The 19,454-nt window shown below is 43.2% G+C and overlaps 1 protein-coding gene across 1 annotated transcript; it reads right to left on the bottom strand.

Annotated features, from left to right (window-relative positions):
• Nucleotides 1–1,352: 1,352 nt before the first annotated feature.
• LOC146894698 (disks large homolog 5-like) lies at nucleotides 1,353–7,945 on the bottom strand. The gene is made up of 5 exons (XM_087897795.1): nucleotides 6,972–7,945; nucleotides 6,235–6,406; nucleotides 3,030–3,145; nucleotides 2,299–2,443; nucleotides 1,353–2,182 (listed from the first exon to the last, which is right to left on the bottom strand). Exons 1-4 carry the CDS (start codon nucleotides 7,151–7,153, stop codon nucleotides 2,413–2,415), a joined length of 501 nt encoding a protein of 166 aa, XP_087753921.1. The 5' UTR covers nucleotides 7,154–7,945; the 3' UTR covers nucleotides 1,353–2,182; nucleotides 2,299–2,412.
• Between the last annotated feature and the right edge of the window lie 11,509 nt (nucleotides 7,946–19,454).

Below are 19,454 nucleotides of genomic sequence, written 5' to 3'. Positions count from 1 at the left end.
TCTTGTGTTCAGAATGAGACCCACAGGTGTTCCTGATGGTAGGGGGAATGGTTTCTGGTGGGCTTTCAACTGAGAGCTAGAGCATGGCCATTACTCAAGGAGACCCTATATAAGCTGCCATGGAACAAAATAAAGAGAAGCATTCTTGATTTCTGTCTCTCTGTCTCTGTCTCTGTCTCTGTCTCTCTCTCTCTCTCTCTCTCTCTCTCTGTGTGTGTGTGTGTGTGTGTGTGTGTGTGTGTGTGTGTGTGTCTTTGGTTGGAGGTGATCCCATCTACTAATAGAACACATATGACTATGAGGACAAAGTCAAGAGCAGGGACTGGAGAGATGGCTCATGCATTAAGAGCATTTTTTGTTGTATCAGAAGACCCACATGTCAGCAAACAACCATATTAAATATGTTTTCCATGTGGCATCTACTGCTCTCATCTGGCCTCAGTGGGAAATGCATGTATGTGGTGGCAAAACACGCACAAGTAGAAATAAAAGCACCGCAAAATGACCCAACATGTCTTGGAGGACATTATTTCTGCTGTGTGGTTATCATTTCTGCATATCACTCGCATTTCAAGAAAACCAGAGGCAGATTACTTTGCATTTACCAATTTCTTTTGTACATTCCTGTATTGAATGTTCTCATTTCCTGAGAGGCCAGGAACAATGTAGTTTTGTGATGTTGGATGCCTCTCTGTATGCTGTGAATATGTTTTACTACCGTTGTAAATAAAGAAGCTGATTTAGCCAGTGGTAAAACAGATTATAGCTACACAGGAAATCCAAACAGAGATACAAACAAATGGACGGCGAGATTAGGAGATGTCATGTAGCCACTGGAGGAGTGGGATGTCAGAGTATTATTGATAAATCATAGCCATGTGGCCATAAACAGATTAATAGAAATTGGTTCATTTAAATGTAATAACTATCTAGTAATAAGCCTGAGTCATTGGCCAAACAATTATAATTCATATTAAGCCTCAGAGTATTTATTTATAAGAATCCACAGGACTGGACAGAACATATAAAAGCTTCCAGTTAGTTGTGTTTCCCTTTAGTTTGGTCTGCATGATGATTTCACTAACATGTTGTACAGTGTGTGTCCACATTCTACTGGAAGCTAAATATATGACCATGAAGATTCAATATGCCTAGTCTTTCTGTACACTAGTGGGTATACACGGAGTAGGCCATGCCATCTGTATCCATATCCAAGGGGCCTTCTGCCTGTGTAGACCATGGCTGGGATATCATTGTGCAGCCCAACCTACCTGGAACTTGCTGATACAGATCCATGCCTGTGAGTTGTGGGTTTACAGGAGTGTGACAGCTCACCTGACTAAAGGAGAATCTTAAGAGTGAAAAGTTGGAAATTTTATTCATAAAACATTAATTTTATTCAGTGGGAGCTTCAAATAGGCAGTCAATAAAGACAGTGTATAGCCTTATCAAACTATGAAAACAATAGAAAGAATAACAAAAATAGCAAAACCTTACACTAAAATGAAGAAAACCAAAAAACTAATGCGCAGATATCCCGAGATATAAACCAAACCAACCAAAACAATCTAAAACATAAGAAAAACAACCAACCAAATAAAATTAAGCAAAATTCCCACTTCCTTTGAAATTTTCTTTAAGGAAAAGCAAATCAATAACATGAGTCAAAAGGAAGTGGATTAGTCTCTGTAGTGAATTATCATCAAAGCTGTGCATGATATGGGGTCAGCGTCAGCTATGCACTAGAGAGAGAATCTTGGGCTTTTGGATGTGGTCTGGATAGCAGTGTGACAGAGTCTTCCTTGTCAGATTCCATGTCACATACAGAGTCAGTTTGCCAAAGCCATAGACAGTAGCCGACAGAATAACTCTTGCTCACCCTCATATCTCCCTCCATGTTGTTTTGACCACTTGCTGATGGATGTTAGGCTTCTGAGTAGTTTGTGTGGTGTCCTCTGAATCACAAGCTTATTTCTGATACAGTCGTTTCTCTGGAAACCGTGAACCAAGAGAGGAGGATCAGATTGGGGCTTTGTTAATAGGTTGATATTTTCTTCAATGCTGTGCTCACAGGAGAAAGGATGTGGCTTTTTCAGAGGAGGCCTGGATCCTGGAGTGTAGAATGTAATTCCTTCAAGGTGTCTCTGGTTTCCTCTAGCCTTGTCATTTCTTTTAAGAGGTGCTGTCAAGAATAAATGGAAATCAGACATAGGAACAGTCTCTCTGGGGACACTGGCAAGAAAAAAATCAGGACCTATTCACACATAGTAATGAAAAAAATCAAAGAAAAAAACCCACATTGTGAATCCCGTGGTTGGTGGGAATGGAGTTCAGTGGTGGCTCTCTTGCTTGGCACATACGCTCCTGCTTGCCGCAGCTCCATCTGCAGGAGGCTCTCCTCCTGGGCTGTGGTCAGTTCCAGTTCATGCTGGAGATGTTCAACCTAGAGGAGGAAGGCAGCTGGGACACAGGCCTGGTGTGGCCCTGGCTTATCAGCTTTTGAGCCCCCACCAGCTGAACAACCCAGCATTACCTTTGAGCTGAGCTCATTCCCTCCTTCCCCAAGAGATAAGGGTCAGAGGCCCCTGGGCTGGATAATTCCTCATGTTTAAAAACTCTTATGAGTTGAACTGGAAAATACACTGTGCTGGACTTGAAAAAACAGCATTTTTTCTAATAGTCCAAAAACAATATTTTGGAGTTATATCAATGTCAGCCAAAGACTAGAAACTTATCTGTAAATGTAATGTTCCTGAAGGGAAATAACATGGCAGAGGACACACTGTCCTTCAAAACTGACATCCCGCTTCTCACAGGAGAAGAAAGAGACACAACCCCCATAAAACCAAAACCAAACATATTGTTTCCTGGACACAAGATCCCGGTGATTAGCCAACTCGATACTCTGAGGTATCCTTTCCCTGGATGGGTGGGAACCTTGCCAAATACTCTAAATCCCAAAGAGGTCAAAGATCCTGAAACAGAGGATCCACTAGACTACAACTGCTTCTCTCAGTCTGTGCTCCTACCTCATCTGGGACTCAGTGAAGTGATGCTGCAGCTTTACTGCCAAGTTCTTTTGCTGGGTAACCAGTTCCTTCTGCTTCAGCAGGGATTGAAGGTGTTCCTCCAGTCTTTGATGTTCCTATTCATTAGAGGATTGTGTTCTTAGGGCAGGGTTGTCTGCACCCATGTACACATGTGTGCATGTATGTACACAAATACAAACACACTCCTGATCATCACAAGTACATGGATGCACACATACAAGCACGCTGCATTTTATCCACATGTGTAGTTCCTAGCTAACAATAATGGAAGAAGAGATCACCTGGGATCTTCTAGAGAAGAGAGTTAAATTTTAATAGCCCACACCCTCTCCTGCCCGTATTCCAACCCAGGCACAGGGATGCGGTGATGTGATGAGGATTGTGTACTTTGTCTCTCTTTTGATAATTTTTCATTTTATTTTTACTTTATATATGTGGGTGTTTTGCCTGCCTGTGTGTCTATGCACCACATGCATGCATGGTTCCTGGGAGAAGAACACAGGGGACAGAGCAGTCAATGTAGTGCTTGTCTTATAAACTGAGGCCAGAAAATGATGGATGCCAGGGTTCCTTGACCAGTTATCTAAGTTTGCACAACAAGGTTTCCTGACTGTACATTAAAGGCTTAGTTCCATGGTACAGGACCCCTGCCTGATGGTGGAACAGCCCCTTGCTCACACTCAGTGCTTCTCAGTGGCTCCAAAGAGTGCAGGTTCATGCAAAAGGAACTCTCTAAACCACAGGTTACCTCAATTTCAGCCCAATGAGTGTAAACAGTAAGCTCAGAAAACCAGGCAAACTCTACAACCAGAAGTAAAAGAAACCCTAGCCTTCCAGTAAAATGATTATGTTAGGGATTTCTGTAAGTAACAGAAGGCAGACTGACTCATGGCCAAAAGGGTACATGGATTATTTTATGCTTTACAATATTTCATGGAAGGGGTAGACTTCATTGAATTTTTATTCATCACTGGGGGGCATTTGAAAATTTAATAATATGGCGGAGCTCTGAGGAATGTTTCTATAACTGGGTGTCCCCTAGATTCTCTGTGAACCATTAATTCTCTTCTGTGATCACAGGGTAATCTTAGGACTGCAATCCAAGCTTCTGAATAATTATACATAGCTTCTCGCTGGGCTACAAAATTTTCCACCCTAGCAATATCTGAGGATCCTCATTTCTCCCAACCCCCATCAAGCCAAGTTTATCTCAGTGTAAAGAAGCTTGGAATGAAAGCAGCTTCTGAGTGCTGCAGACACAACATGCAGTGAGTGCTTTAGACTAGGATGAGACTAAGTGGGCTGCACTAAGACAGCTGTTCTCACAGCTCAGCATGGCTATGGGACTTCTGCTGGGGAGACAGCTCTGCAGTTCAGAATCTCTTACATGATAAAATCCAGGCCAAGATTCAAGATCCAAATGAACCAAGATTGGACAAACATGAAAGGAAAGTGGCAACAGGTAATATGATGAGAATAAAATAGGATGCAGAAAAATTGTTAGTGGGCAGTCACCTTTCACGCAGAGTAGAGAAGGACACACAACCTATGCTAGGTTTTCTTGCTCTCAGGCACCTTGATTTGCCTCAGCAGCTTCTTTCTCACCATCATGTCCTGCATTACCTTCATTTTCTACAAAGGACTTTTTGCAGATGAACATTTATGCCTCTACGACACCTGAAAAACTTCGAGCTTGCATCAGTTTTGTGGGGTTTTTTGTGCTAGTTAGCAGTGTGGACAAGTCAAAAGTTGGGCAGCTCCATGTGCTCTGTGACTGATGCAAACTGATGCTAACCAGAGCAGGAATAGTACTTTCCATTAACACGAAATATGTCCATCATTCCATGAGTGAACATGAATATAGAGGCTCAGTCACATATTCTCAAACCCACAAAGATACATATAAACACAACACACACACACACACACACTTCCTGAACCCAGAAAAGTAAAGAGGACTAGAGTGTTGCTGCACCTTTTCTACTGCAGGGGGAGGTAGCGGGTTCTCAGTTCTGTCTCTCAGTGCTCTTAGACTCAGCCAGGCTTCTGCCCTAGTCTGAACTTCTTTCCCCCTTCAGTAAAGTTCTTCATCTCAAGACTCACTGATCATACAGGTGTGTGAAAACCTCTGCACACCTGAGCTTGACCACAAAAGACCAAGTCCCAAAGGAAGAGGCTGCACATGAAGCCTCCTGATAGCTCTAAGCTGACCCATTATAGTCTCCTAAGAAACCTTACCCAGGCTCCTCCAGAGAAGACCTTGATAGCACCAGAGAATGAAGACACCCATGGTCATGATCCAACAACTTTAGACCATAACAAAGGGCATATAATATGAAAATATCCCCAGATCAGTCAGTAGGAGCTTAGTGAGGTCACCAGAGCATTGTTCTGAAATGCATCACTCTTTACAACTATGAAGGGAATCTGTACTAAGATATAACCATGCACATGATAGAGTGCACATAAAATGTCAGCAAAGAGACAGACTGCCCGGTTGTGTGTTGCGAAGCGAATGAGACAAACCAGACATTTCCTGGGAGGTTACTTCAGTTCACTGAAAGGAAAGATCTACTTTTTATTTTCAAAATAGCTCTGGGGTTTGAATTTTCTATTACAAAACTCATTAATTCCAAAGTAATAAAAATGTGTAAAAATTGAGAGAAAACATCAAGACCTTTCTTTTTCTTACCAAACGAACCATTTAGCAAAAAGATGAGACAGGAAAAGATAGGAAGCTCTCCCTGTGAGAAGACAGGAGATCCAAAGAGCTCTGGCCTGGTAGCTTAAGCAGAATAAAAATACTCTGTTATATCAAGCAAATAATCCACACGCCCTTTTCCTCACTCACACACTCACTTAAAGCTCTGTGATTCTCCCTAAGTGGTTCCCAGCATAGAATCCTTCCTACCATACTGACATGTAGGTGTGTGATTTGTGATTTACCTACCCATCTCCCACAAAGAACTACATCTTCTACCAGAACATGATGGTTTCTTTTCACTCAGGTTGTGTCTTCCAAGAGTTAACTCCCCAGAAAGACTTGTGAATGATCCCAGGAATGAACTATGAGATGGAACGTAGGTGGTCAGCTGTGTAGCTGAGTGGATGGTCACATGATGGTGTACATATGTGTGTGTGTGAATAGATAGGTGGGCAGCTTGCTCCTGCTGCCTCAGCTTACCTGCTGCTGCTTTGTTAAGAGATCAAAGATCTTCTGAAGGTCCTCCTCACAGAGCCTTTTTGTCTCCTCACAGGACTCTTGCAGGTAAATCTGCTCCTGCTGCAGCTTTCTGTTGTCCTCTCTCAACATGCCCACTTTTTCCTTCATCTGTGTCCTTTCCCTCAGAAGCCAGCTGTGGAGGGAATTTAACCCTCACAAACAATGATGAGCTCCAGTCCACCTCCATCTGCCACTCCAACCTACTAGTACTACCTTCACTGCAAGGTCCCATGTCCTCAGACAGCCCCAGACTGCAGCTCATATTAGCCATGCCGGTATCACCCAGGTGATGTAGCTCTGAGAACAGGATTCTGTACGCCCAACACGCACTGATCTTACACTCTTCATGGTATTGGGAGACCATCATCAGGTATAGAGCAAACATGGTCTGAGGGAGGTCAGAGTACCCAAGAGGAATACATTCCACATCTGTGTCCATAGCAACAGGCTCTGCAAGCCCCTCTCAGAGTCCCAGAGACCATTCAGGGTGCAAACCCTGTTTTCTATCTAGAAGCTCTGGAAGCTGACAGGACACGGTTGGGAGGGGCTCTCTGACTCCTTGCACTTGGGAGAAATCAGACTGGGAGGACAAGTACAAGGTAAACAAGCTAGAAGCACAGCCCTCACTTTGGTTCAAAGAGAAATAAGTGCAGCAGCTGTCCTTCTGAAGGGCGGGTCCCATCCAATCAGACACTCACCTGTAGGAGTTGGTCTTCTCAGTCAGCTCCTTGCACTTGGAAGAGGCCTCACTAATTTCCTTTGGGAATTTCTCCAGCTTTGACGTCTCCTTCTGGTGATCCATTTTCAGCTCTTCACGCTCAGAATTTTTCCTGTGGTAGAGCATGGACCCAGGAACAAAGAACCCCATGAACACAGTCATCAGCACCCCATGAACATATGAATTGAGCCTATGTCTTGGATTATCCTTGTCTATTGAGTGTCACATCCTGAATCCTAGGTACTAGGACCTGTTGATGTTATTAGACTTGCTACACTGCCTCAGTGTCAGAAAGTCAGAGCATCAAGAGGGAGACAGACAGGCTACTTGAGCTTCTTCAATAGTCCTGGAGGGACAAACTAGCTCTTTTTAATAGTTCCAGGAGTCTGTGTTATGGGTCTGGGCCTATCTGAAACCTGTGATATCATATCTCAGGGTCTGAACCTACCTGACACCTGTGATATCATATCTCAAAGACATGCAGTAGGTGACATTTTCTAAGAGTTCAAGGAGCAAGAGTAGAGAGGTGACCAGATGAGCTTCAGGCCTTCCAGTCACACACTGAGATGGATCACTAGGACCAGGCCCAACTCCCACAGCAATCAGCAAGTAATCCCCCAGTCACATACAAGGACTCTCCCTAAACTCAGCACCAAGCATCTCTCACAAGCCAACACCTGTCCAGGCCTCTTTGAAATGTGTGCTGTCAGCTCATACACTACTTCCTCATCCATAGAATGTGACTCAGGCCACAGGCTCTGCTTTTCATTGAAAGGAAGCAGAACAGCCTGCGTCCCCATCTCACTCCCACCCAGGCGTCAGTTCTGCCTCTCAGATGCACTCAGGAAAAGTAGTTTGGGCAGGAGGACACCTTGGAGGTGCAGCCTCAAGTGACATGAGGAATGCTGGGGTTGACACGGGGGAGGGGGGTCAAGACAGTCACCAGAGAACTGGACATAATGACTATCTGTTGTTCACATCATTGTTGGTATAATTGGCCAGGATTGCACGAAGTTCATTCCTTTCGTTGGTCATCATCTGAAGCTGAAGGGTCAGTTCGTGGACCTTGTTCATCTGCTTCTCCTGCTCAGTGAGGGAGGCTGAAGTCTGTGCCTTTCCAGTACTCCCTGTAGGCAGATAAACATCAGTGAATTTGTACAGTTGGATGGTACAGGGCCATGAGAGACCATGTTGAGTCCTCAGAAGAGGCCTGACGACGAGGGAATGCATGGAACTCACTGAAGACCTCAGAGAGCAGAACAACTATCCACAAATCGAACCCATAAGCCATGTCTCTTTTGCATATCACTGTCTCTAGATATGTCCATCATGTTGGGGAATATTATTTTCAGGTGTTGACTTTGTTTATGCTGCACTTGTTTAACTCTGTGAAATTATGTTACTGTGCCTGTCTGTAACACCTGAACATCCTAATAAAGAGATAGATAGCCAATAGTGACACAGGAGCAGGGATGGGTGGGACTAGCAGGCAGAGAGTATAAATAGAAGGTGAACTCTGAGAGGAGAATAAGGAGGAGCCTAAGAACAAGAGGGGAGAACTCCAGGAATGAGACACCAGCTCACTCAGCAGCCATGGAGTAAGAATGAAAGGAAGATTTACAGAAGAGAACGATCAAAGCCCAGAGGCAAAAGGCAGTCGAGATAATTTAAATCAAGAAGAGCTCACAGGAAACACACCAAGATAAGGGTGGGCATTCATAAGAAAGGAGGAACTACTGTGTGTGCTTTATTTGGGATCTTGTCTTGGAGGCATAACTCTCCCTCTTTTTAGAAACACACAAGCAAAAGAAATCCAGTGCCAGTAAATGGCAGGGTGGAACTGGAACCACTGTGGTCCCTCTGTGCTTCCCACGCAGAGGCTAAGGGAAAGCAGAGGGCCCTCAGCATGGCAGTTAAAGACTTGGCCATCCCTGGCTTTCTGCCAAACACACCATCAGAAATCCTCAACTCTGGGTCTGCTCTTTAGTAACTCAGAGAAGCAGAAGAGGACCATCGCTTCCCAGAAACTCCCACCTCCTGAATTCCACTCCTGAAAGGATCAACTTAAGCCTTCCTCCTTCAGGAATCTCTCTGTCCCCTCCCCAGGACTCACTGCACTTTCCCCAGAACCATTTATTTCTTTTTTTCTCAAAGCTTATTAAAATACAAAAGTCTCCATTTCCGCCCCTCCTCCCAACCCCCTCCCACTCCTCCCACTTCCTCCCCTCCTCCCTCTCCACCCCCAAGAGCAGTCAGGGTCTCCAGCCCTGTGGGTAGTTCAAGCTCCTCCCCCCCTCCCTCCAGGTCCAGGAAGGTGAGCATCCAAACAGACTGAATCCCAGAAATCCAGTACATGCAGAGGAAACAAGTCCCAGTGTCATTATCAATGACTTTTCAGAAAGACTCTGGGCCCATTTATTTCTTGATTTTTGACTCGGAGACTGAAGGCCATCTTCCCTATGCCTCTCTCTGGTCTCACTGCGCTCTCCATCCTGTCTCCCAAGCAGCCTGTTCAGTCGTGTCAGCATAGCTGTGGGTGAACCACACAGGCACTGAACAAATGCCTCAAGGGCAGTTGGCGTTGCCACAACACTGGTGACATCACAGAATTCCAGGCTCTCCAGGATACAGTAGAATGTCCAGGTGGGAGACTGTTGATGACATATGAAACAGATATTAATTCCTGCTAAGTACTTCACCCAAAAGTGACCTGAAACTAAGGTGCCATTTTCAAGAGCCTCTCAGGGCCACCGGGGAAGCCTTTATGCACATTGTTTTCCTAACAATCCTAGATATCCTTCAGATATCTAGCCTTCTGCTTCTCAAGTTTTATGTGAGAAGTTGAAAGCTCCCTCCCCTACCATATCCCAGGGATGGCTTTTTCCCTTCTTAAGATCCATACTCAAATAACATGAGAAACACAGGATGCTTAGAATTGAGGTCAGGATAAAAGGAATAGAACAGATGAGATCTCTGAATTTGAACAAGCACCTGATGAAGATTCTCAGACTTTTAGTGATTGGAGGGTTCAAAACAAAGAGAAGACACATAGGAAGGGATGAAAATTTCACTCAGAGTGTCACTAGAGCTCTCTCAAGCTCTGACGTTGATAATGAAAATGTGAGTAGCTCTTGGCAGGTCTACCTGGAGCCACTGAGCCCAGGTGAGCTTCAGATATTGAAAGCAAACAGTCTTAGAAAGGGTATGATGGCCCCAACCTTGAACCGATAGACTGAGGAAAGAGTAGTGGTGACCAGATATCAGTGTGCACCAGGTAGAGGAATCGTTAGTGAAGCACACACAAGCACACACACACACACACACACACACACACACACACATGTAAATAGGGTTTAGGGTTACTGGCATACAATCACACACATTCACACACAGACAGAAAGAAGAGCAGAAATAATCGCATTGAGATTCATGACCTGGAACCTGAAGTCTTCAAGGCAATGATGGGCTTCATTTACACAGGAAAGGAACCAGATCTCCACAGCATGGCAGATGCTGTGCTTGCAGCTGCTGACATGTATGACCTGGAGCGTTTGAAGGTTATGTGCGAGAGGGCCCTCTGCAGGGATCTCTCTGTGGAGAATGCTGCCCACACTCTCTTCCTGGCTGACCTCCACAGCGCAGTGCAGTTGAAAACTCAGGCAATGGATTTTATTACAGCTCGTGCTTCCAAGGTTTTTCAGACCTTGAGTTGGAAGACAGTGGTTGACTCCTATCCCCACTTGGTGGCTGAAGTATGTGTCTCCCTGGCTTCTGCACATTGTCCTTTTCTGGAAACCCCTCCCAAATGCTGGAAGCAATCTTAGGACCCTGTTGTGGCGACCTACATGTGTCTTCTGGTAGCAGCAGTCAGAATTGTTACTAATGACACCTGTTTAGACTATGGGCTCTGGGGTGAATTTACAGTGAATTTGGGGAATTACAGCTGTCTGGCCTGGCTTTAACACATCTGTAAATGAGTTGAAGGGCAGATAGGGGGAGGAGCAGCCCTGGACTCTAGTATACTCTATGCAACTTCTACCCTGTTGTTAGACTGCTTTGATTTTTGTCCCATCAGATGGAAACTGGGATTCAGGGTTCTGCTGAGCCCAAGCTCATCCCAGTAAGGTTTCTTGGCAGAAAACTGTCTGCATTGGACTGAGCAGACCAAATGATCAAGGGCTCAGAACAAAGGAAAGAAAAAACAGGAATGTTTATTTACAAGAGAAGGGGAACAGAAAGAAGACATTTTCCCTCCAAACTCAGCATGTGTGAGCTGGAGAGATGATGACTCTGTTAACAAATGCAATAGTTATTCCTGCAGGGGACACTTGATCACTTCCTGGCACACATGGGGGTTTTTCAACCATCTCTAACTGGGACTACAGAGGATCTGAGTTTCTACTCCATGGGCATAGCCATCACTGTAGACAAAATTCTACTCAAATAAAATATAAAATGAGTAAAATATTTAAATCAGTTTGTGGGTTCCGGTAGTGTTCTGTTTGGTGAAGCCCATTTTAGTCCCTCCAACTCTGCTGAGCTGTGGAGGCTTGTCTCAGTCCTCCCTGCCACATAGGACCACAAGCCCTCAGTCCTCTCTTGGCATTGACAGTGGCACAGTGGATAACAACCCATCATGCTCTTGTGGAAAGTGAGACATGGAGGCCTAAGAAGAAAAAGACAACTGCACCTGGCAGTGTATTGATTGACTCAGCTTAGAAAAATAACATTTATTGGTTCTGAAAAAGGAGAAGGGGATTGATTCATTAAGAATTCAAACTTTCTTTTCCTGACCTGTGGTTCTGTCATTAGATATTGAGAATACGATTCATTGTTCTCCTCTGATTTCTCTCACCTATGGTGGTATATTATTTGTGTTTTAATAAATAAAGTTTGTCTGAAGTTCAGAGGGCAAAGCAGCCATACTATTCCATTATACAGTCCAGGGAGTAGTGGTACATACCTTTTAGTCCTAGGACTCGAGAGACAGAGCCAGACAGATCTCTGAATTCAAAGTCATCCTGGGCTACTTGAGATTGAATCTATCTTAAAAGGAGAAACAAAGCTCACTCAAAGGTGATCCCGATGCCTGGGAAACTTATATTTTGTCAGAATTCTATATATGATCAAAGACCAAAGCTAAGAGTGCATATAAATAGCATTTTAATTGAGGGATTACTAGACATGGGTACAGACATGAGTATCATTATTCCAGCATCATGGCATTCAGATTTGCCTCTTCAAGAGGCAGATGCTAAATTTTAGGAATTGAAACCCTTTCTTAAGTGAACCAAAGCATGGCATGGGTTGAATGCATAGGGTCAGAGGTAGAGAAAGGAAGGCTGAGTCCATATGTAGCTAATATTGCAGTGAATTTATGGGATTATGACCTATTGCAGCAATGTAATACCCAGGTTACCCTTCTTGCAGTTTCCAAAACTCATGTTTTTGTGAAGGAACACATCCTTGAAATACACTGGCTGATTTAATTCAGAAGTTTTTTTTTCTATTATCCAATGTCTCTCTGATGCTGTTGTTCCTTTCCCATTAGCGTTAAGACAATTCAATTTTAATCAAGAATTATGCAATCAGTTTCTAGGGGTAGTTTCCATACTGGAAATTGGAAAAGGACAGGATTGACTGGCAGGGTTGGGAGATTGTGATGGGGGAAGAAGGGAGGGTAAGAGAAAAGGAGGAGGGAAGAGGGGGAGGGGAGAGGAGAATTTGAAGGAATGGGATGGTTGAGATGGAGAAAGAACAGAGATGAGAGCAAGGAGAGAGTTATTTTGATTGAGGGAGCCATTATAAAGTTAGCAGAAACCTGGCTCTAGAGAATTTCCCAGGAATCCAAATCCCAACCCTGCTAGTATTTTGAGGATGTGTTGACCTCACAAAGAAAATGAGGAGATGTGCAATGTTGGGGAAGGGGTTTTGCTTTGTTTCCACAGGAGGAGAACTGCCATGGATACCATCAAAACTAATAAAGAATCAGTTTGGAAAAGGAAAACTTCTTGAGAAAGAGAAATGACAGCTTATCCATACAGGTGACAATCACACAGGTGGTAAGGAAGCCTCATAAAAGTTGGGGCAGGGTTTTCTCCTGGAAGTGTTCCTCCACCACTAATCATCAGTGTATATAGTCTCAATTAATCAATTGTTTTTAATCTTTTGATTTTTGTTTCCTCTGATAGGTAGCCTTTGTGCAGGTTGGTAATTAGTAGCATGGGTAACTAACTCTTCAATAGATGTGTTCAGGGTCAGGGTGGTAGGTACCCCTTCCTCAAATCTGTCCTTTGAAGGGTTTGTAGGTGAATACCCATTTTTTCTAAGAAAAGTGCTCCAGATTGTGAGTTCAATGCTCTGATGGGCAAGCTCCTGATGGGCAGGTGTGATTTGTCATGGAGAAACTAAGAACCCCTGGGAAGCAAGCGTTAGCTTTACTCATGAATTTTCACATTAATGGAGAGGCACAGGGGGAGCTTTTCTTTATTCCCATTGGAGGGGGCTTCACAGGGTAACCTGACAGCCCAATAAGAAGTTAGATCCCCATCAGGAAGTGACATTTGTCTTAAACCTGAAGGTCTACTCCTACTTGGGGAAAGCCACTATTCATTAAAGGAAAACAATGAAACACAGAGGCACACACACTAAAGAACACAGGACTGTCCAGCACATATTCAAACACCTGAACAGACAGAGGAATCCAATGAAGTCTTGCACAAATTTAAACCATGGATAGTAGCCCAATGGCACACTTCTTTTATGTGTCCATACAGAAAGGGCCTTAAACAAGACTTTCCTCCAGAACTTAGAGAAGAAATGACTTTCTAGTCTGTTACCTTTTTGTTGTGAAGAGTCAGATTCCTTTGAAGTGTAATACAGCAATTTGTCAATGGAGGTTTGCATGCCTGGAACTCAGGATGAGCATACCCTATGATCTCCTTGTACTCCATACCGGTCTACATACCAAGGGTCTCTGAGTCCCCACTCTATCCATTACTGATCTTTGAAATCTCAGTGGAATCTTCAGAAATGTAGGTTAGGCCCCAGAGAAGACTGCTGGGACATGCATTTAAGAAAATAGAAAGTCTGTATTGGCAGGCTGATTATATTGGGTGTTAGGGAATGCAGTATACCATGGGGCCTTTCTGGGTTGAGTTTAAGCACAGATAACAAATTCTGGTAGTCACAATTCTCTTAACAGGAAGAGTGAGCCAGAAGCAGAAATATGGAGGCCAAACAGTATGGGGCAGAGCATTTAGAGTTTCCCCATCACTATGGATGTTCACGGATTAGGACCTTGTTTTAGTGTTTTCATGTGGTGTTGTGTAGGTGATGAATTCTACAGCATGCGTGGTAATTCCACCATGGAATCTGATAATATGCCACACATCTTCTGTATACTGAAGCCACCGGGCATGGCCAACTTCTCTTTTGTGTCTAAACAGAACAAGTCAATCACTTTCCAAATGCAGAGATGATAGACCAGGTGCAGGTGTCAGATTCCTCCAGAGCATTAGGCAGAGTCTGAACAGATGAAGTTTGGTGACTAGGAATGCAGGCTGTGCCATTCCTAGAGTTCATTGACTCCCACAGGCTTTTTCTCTGACTTGCTCTGAGAGCCCTGGTATCTCAAGGTCTGGCTTTTGATTTCAATGAAAACTGTAAAACTATCATGGAGAAGTCTGAGAATGTCAGGGGGTGAAGACACATTAAAACAAAAAGAGCCTACAAAAACATGCAGCAGACGAGACCATAGATGCAGACTCAGACTAGTATACCCAACCAAAATTTCAATTATCATAAATTTAAATATTAAGACATTTCAAGAAAAAAGCCAAATTTAAGCAATATGTATGTACAAATCCAGTCTGACAGAAAGTTCTTGCAGAAACACTTCAACCAAGGATATTCATTAAGCATTGAATAATAAAGGGAATAAATACTCTCAGAACAGTAAACTAGGGAAAGACACACACACACACAAGCACAACCATTACCACAACAATGAGAACAAAATATTAGAAGTCCATCCCTATTGGTCATTGATAGCTCTCTTTAGCAGTGGTCTCCATTCCCCATGGAAAATCAAATACTAACAGATTGGATCTGATAATAGGTTCTATCCTTCTGCTGCAGGCAGAAACGGAACCTAACAAAATGGATAGACATTACATCACAGCAAAGCATTAGAAATAGATGTTCCATAGAAATGGACCGAAAAAGTAAGTTGGTGTATTTGCTTTTATGCCTAAGAAAATAGACAGAAGGCAGCCTTTTTGTCCTACTGACAGTGTCCTTTGCTTTACAGAAGCTTCTCAGTTTCAGTAGATCCCATTTATTCATTGTTTCTCTTATTGTCTGTGCTGCTGGGGTCCTACTTAGGAAGAGGCCTCCTGTGCCTATATCTTGTAGACTACTTCCCACTTTCTCTTCTATCAGGTTCAAAGTGGACTGATTAATGTTGATGTCTTTAATCCATTTGGATTTGATTTTTGTGCATGGTGATAGATATGGATCTACTTTCATTTTTTTACAGGTTGACATCCAGTTATGCCAGCACCATTTGTTAAAGATGCTTTCCTTCTTCCATTGTATACCTTTAGCTCCCTTGTCGAAAATTAGGTGTTCATAAGTTTGTGGGTTAATATCTGGGTCTTCTATTCGATTCCATAGGTCGATTTGTCTGTTCTTATGCCAATACCAAGCTGTTTTCAATATTGTAGCTCTATAATAGAGTTTGAAGTCAGGGATGGTAATGCCTCCAGAAGTTCTTTTATTGTATAAGATTGTTTTGGCTATCCTGGGTTTTTTGTTTTGCCATATAAACTTGATTATTGTTCTCTCAAGGTCTGTGAAGAAGTTTGATGGGATTTTGATGGGGATTGCATTGAATCTATAGATTGCTTTTGGTAGAATTGCCATTTTTACTATGTTGATTCTACCAATCCTTCTGACTGGGAGAAGATCTTCACCAACCCCTCATCAGACAAAGGTCTGATCTCCAAAATATACAAAGAACTCAAGAAACTAGGCACTAAAACTCTAATTAACCCAATTAAAAAATGGGGTACTGAACTTAACAGAGAATTCACAACAGATGAACTTCGAATGGCCAGAAGACACTTAAGGTCATGCTCAACCTCCTTAGCGATCAGGGAAATGCAAATCAAAACCACTTTGAGATACCATCTTACACCTGTCAGAATAGCTAAAGTAAAAAACACCAATGATAGCCTATGCTTGAGAGGATGTGGGGTGAGGGGAACACTCATCCATTGTTGGTGGGAATGCAAACTCGTGCAGCCACTGTGGAAATCAGTGTGGCGGTTTCTCAGGAAACTGGGAGTCAACCTCCCTCAGGACCCAGCAATTCCACTCTTGGGAATATACCCTAGAGATTCCCTAACATACTACAAAAGCATTTGTTCTACTATGTTCATAGCAGCACTATTTGTAATAGCCAGAACCTGGAAACAGCCTAGGTGCCCCTCAATAGAAGAATGGTTAAAAAAGGTGTGGAACATATACACATTAGAGTTTTACTCAGCGGTAAAAAACAATGACATCTTGAATTTTGCATGCAAATGGATGGACATAGAAAACGCTTTACTGAGTGAGGTAAGCCAGACCCAAAAAGAGGAACACGGTATGTATTTACTCATAAGTGGATTCTAACCATAATTAAAGGTCTTTGAGCCTATTATTCGTGATCCTAGAGAAGCTAAATAAGAAGATGAACCTGATGAAGATTATTTAGCTATCCACCAGGAGGTAGGAAATAGACAAGAGTCCCAGGTAACCTCGGGTGCATGGGGGAGTGGGAGGGTTGATGGAAGGGGAGAGGGTTAGAGAGAAGGGAGTAGGGGAGGAATGGGGAAAGCTCGGTGGCCTGGGATGGGGGGGAGGGAGGAAGGATGAATATGGGATCAGGGAAGAATATATTTCAACTAAGGGAGTCATTTTAGGGTTTACAGGAGACTTGATTATATATGGGATCCCAGGTCCAAGGAGAGATCCCCCAGATTGTTCTCTGGACAGAGGAGAGGGTGCCTGAATCGGCCGTGGCCCATAACCATACTGATGTATATTTTGCTTATCACCATAGATCCTTCATCTGGCGAAGGACGGCGATAAAGTCTGAGACCCACATTGGAGCACCGGACTGAGCCCCCCGAGGTCCAAATGAGGAGCAGAAGGAGGAAGAACATGAAAAACGAAATCAGTACTGCGAGGGATGCTATCACCCACTGATACAAGGAAACGGATCTAATGAGAGTTTACCAAGGCCAGTTGGACTGGGACTGAACGAGGACGTGATCTAACCAGATTCTCGGAATTTGGCCGGATTCTCTGAATGTGGCTGGCCCGAAGTCTTTCTGAAAAGCCATTGACTATGATACTGGGACCTGTTTCCTCTGCATATTCTGGATTTTGGGGATCCAGTCTGTTTGGATACTCACCTTCCTGGACCTGGAGGGAGGGGGGAGGAACTTGAACTTCCCACAGGGCAGGAAACCCTGACTGCCCTAAGGGACGAAGAGGGAGGAGGAGAGGGAGTGGGGGGAGTGGGAGGGTGTTGGGAAGAGGGGCGGAAATGGAAACTTTTATAATTTAATAAAATTTACTTTCAAAAAAAAAAAAGATCTCAGGAAGAAAAAACTCTGTTTAGGATGTATTATGTGAGAAAATAACCCATTTTCAGTAAGAAAATAACAGTAAAAAGCTTGTATCCTCCAATATACAAATGAGAGACAGACTGGGTAAGAAATAAGAGAAAAAATTTGAGAATAGCCTCTAATAATATAAACAATCTTGGGAGTAACTAACAAAGCAAATGAAAAGTTTGTATCATAAAAATTTCATTTGTTTGAGGAAGAAATTGAAGAAAACATCAGAAAATGGAAAGATCTCCCATGCCCATGGATAAGTAGGATTAACGTCTAAAAATGGGCATTCTACAAGAGCAATCTACAGATTCAATGCACTTTGCTTCAATGTTCAACACAATTCTTTTCATATCTCTTAAAGTCCATTCACATCTTCTTATGGAAATACAAAAGGCATTGGATAGCTAAAACATTCCTGAACACTAAAAGAACCTTTGTAGTGCTATGGAAAGTCTTTCTGTATATGTGTTGCTTTTGTTGGTTAATGAATAAAGCTGCTTTCAGCCAATGGTTTAGCAGAGTAACACCAGGCAGGAAATTCAAACAGAGATGTAGAGAGAGAGAGAGAGTAGGCAGAGTCAGAGAGAAGCCATGGAGCTGCTGCATGAGGCAGATGCCTGTGCCAGAGCCTACCAAAATTTACCAGTAGGCCATAACTTCACGGTGATACAAAGATTAATGGAGATGGGTTAGTTTAGGATATAGGAGCTAGGTAGAAATACACTTAAGCTATTGGCCAAACAGTATTGCAAATACTACATTTTTTCCTGTGTGATTAATTTGGGTCTGAACAGCCGGAAACATAGAAGCAGCTTCCACCAACACTATAGATCTCTCCATTTCTGATTTCAGTTTTTATGTAATAATGTGGGATTCCCTTCTGTATGCTGTGATTACCACTGGTGAATAAATAAACTGCCATGGCCTGTTGATAGGGCAGAACTTAGATAGGTGAGGAAAACTAAACTGAAAGCTGGAAGAAAGGAGACATAGTCAGAGAGAAACCATGTAGTCCTGATAGAGACAGATGCTGGGAACTTTACCTGGTAAGGCCACAGCCACGTGGTGATGCACAGATTACTAGAAATAGAAATGGGTTAAATTAAGATGTATGAGTTAGCCAATAAGGAGCTATAGCTAATGACCAAGCAGTGATTGAATTAATATAATTTCTGTGTGATTATTTCAGGGCTGAGCAGCCAGAAACCAACAAGCAGCCTGCTGCAACAAGTTGGCACCAACCTGAACAACTAAAGTCCACTTCAAACCTGAGAGAGTTTGCAAAGGAATTCTAGACACTAAAATACAAAGTTTAGTCACATTTTTTTTCTGAATGGGCTTTGCTTGCTGGCATCATGCTGCAGTTTGTTTAAGACAGGTTTTCTTGGCTTGGCAGTAGAAGAAAAAAGCGTGGCTTTGAAATGCCGGCTTTCTGGGCCATGCTGCCAGCATGAACAGTGACTCTTTCGGGAGGCTGAGCATTGAAATGGGGTTTGTTAACAGAGTGCTGCAACTTGCTTAATGGCTACATAGACTGGCTGTGTGCCTAAAAGTGAAGCTGTGAGCATGGCTGTCAGAGGCAAAAACAGCTCTGCTATGCCAGACTAGGTGGGGCAAGCAGGCAGTTCTGTATTTTCCCTAGAAATGGCACGACTTACGTTCATAAGAAGGGCTTAGCATTCCAAAAAGCACTTCTGGTCAGAAAATAATTTCAGATACACAATAAAGACAAATTCAGATAAAAAAGACCTCTAGATGAGACACAGTTTGTTTAAAAAATGTATGTAGGCTTG

The sequence above is a fragment of the Myodes glareolus genome, chromosome 17 (genome assembly GCF_982192425.1).
Source record: "Myodes glareolus chromosome 17, mMyoGla1.1, whole genome shotgun sequence".
Taxonomy (NCBI): domain Eukaryota; kingdom Metazoa; phylum Chordata; class Mammalia; order Rodentia; family Cricetidae; genus Myodes; species Myodes glareolus.
The sequence above is the reverse complement of the archived record's forward strand: the minus strand, read 5'-3'. Positions and strand labels throughout refer to the sequence as shown.

What these genes read in the sequence shown, in the direction of transcription:
- LOC146894698 (XM_087897795.1), bottom strand. Translation starts at nt 7,153, where the DNA reads ATGACTGTGTTCATGGGGTTCTTTGTTCCTGGGTCCATGCTCTACCAC. An exon ending in GAGAAGACCAACTCCTACAG is followed by an intron (nt 6,407 to 6,971) that starts GTGAGTGTCTGA and finishes TTCCCTCCACAG; the next exon opens with CTGGCTTCTGAGGGAAAGGA. An exon ending in TTCACTGAGTCCCAGATGAG is followed by an intron (nt 2,444 to 3,029) that starts GTAGGAGCACAG and finishes TTCCTCCTCTAG; the next exon opens with GTTGAACATCTCCAGCATGA.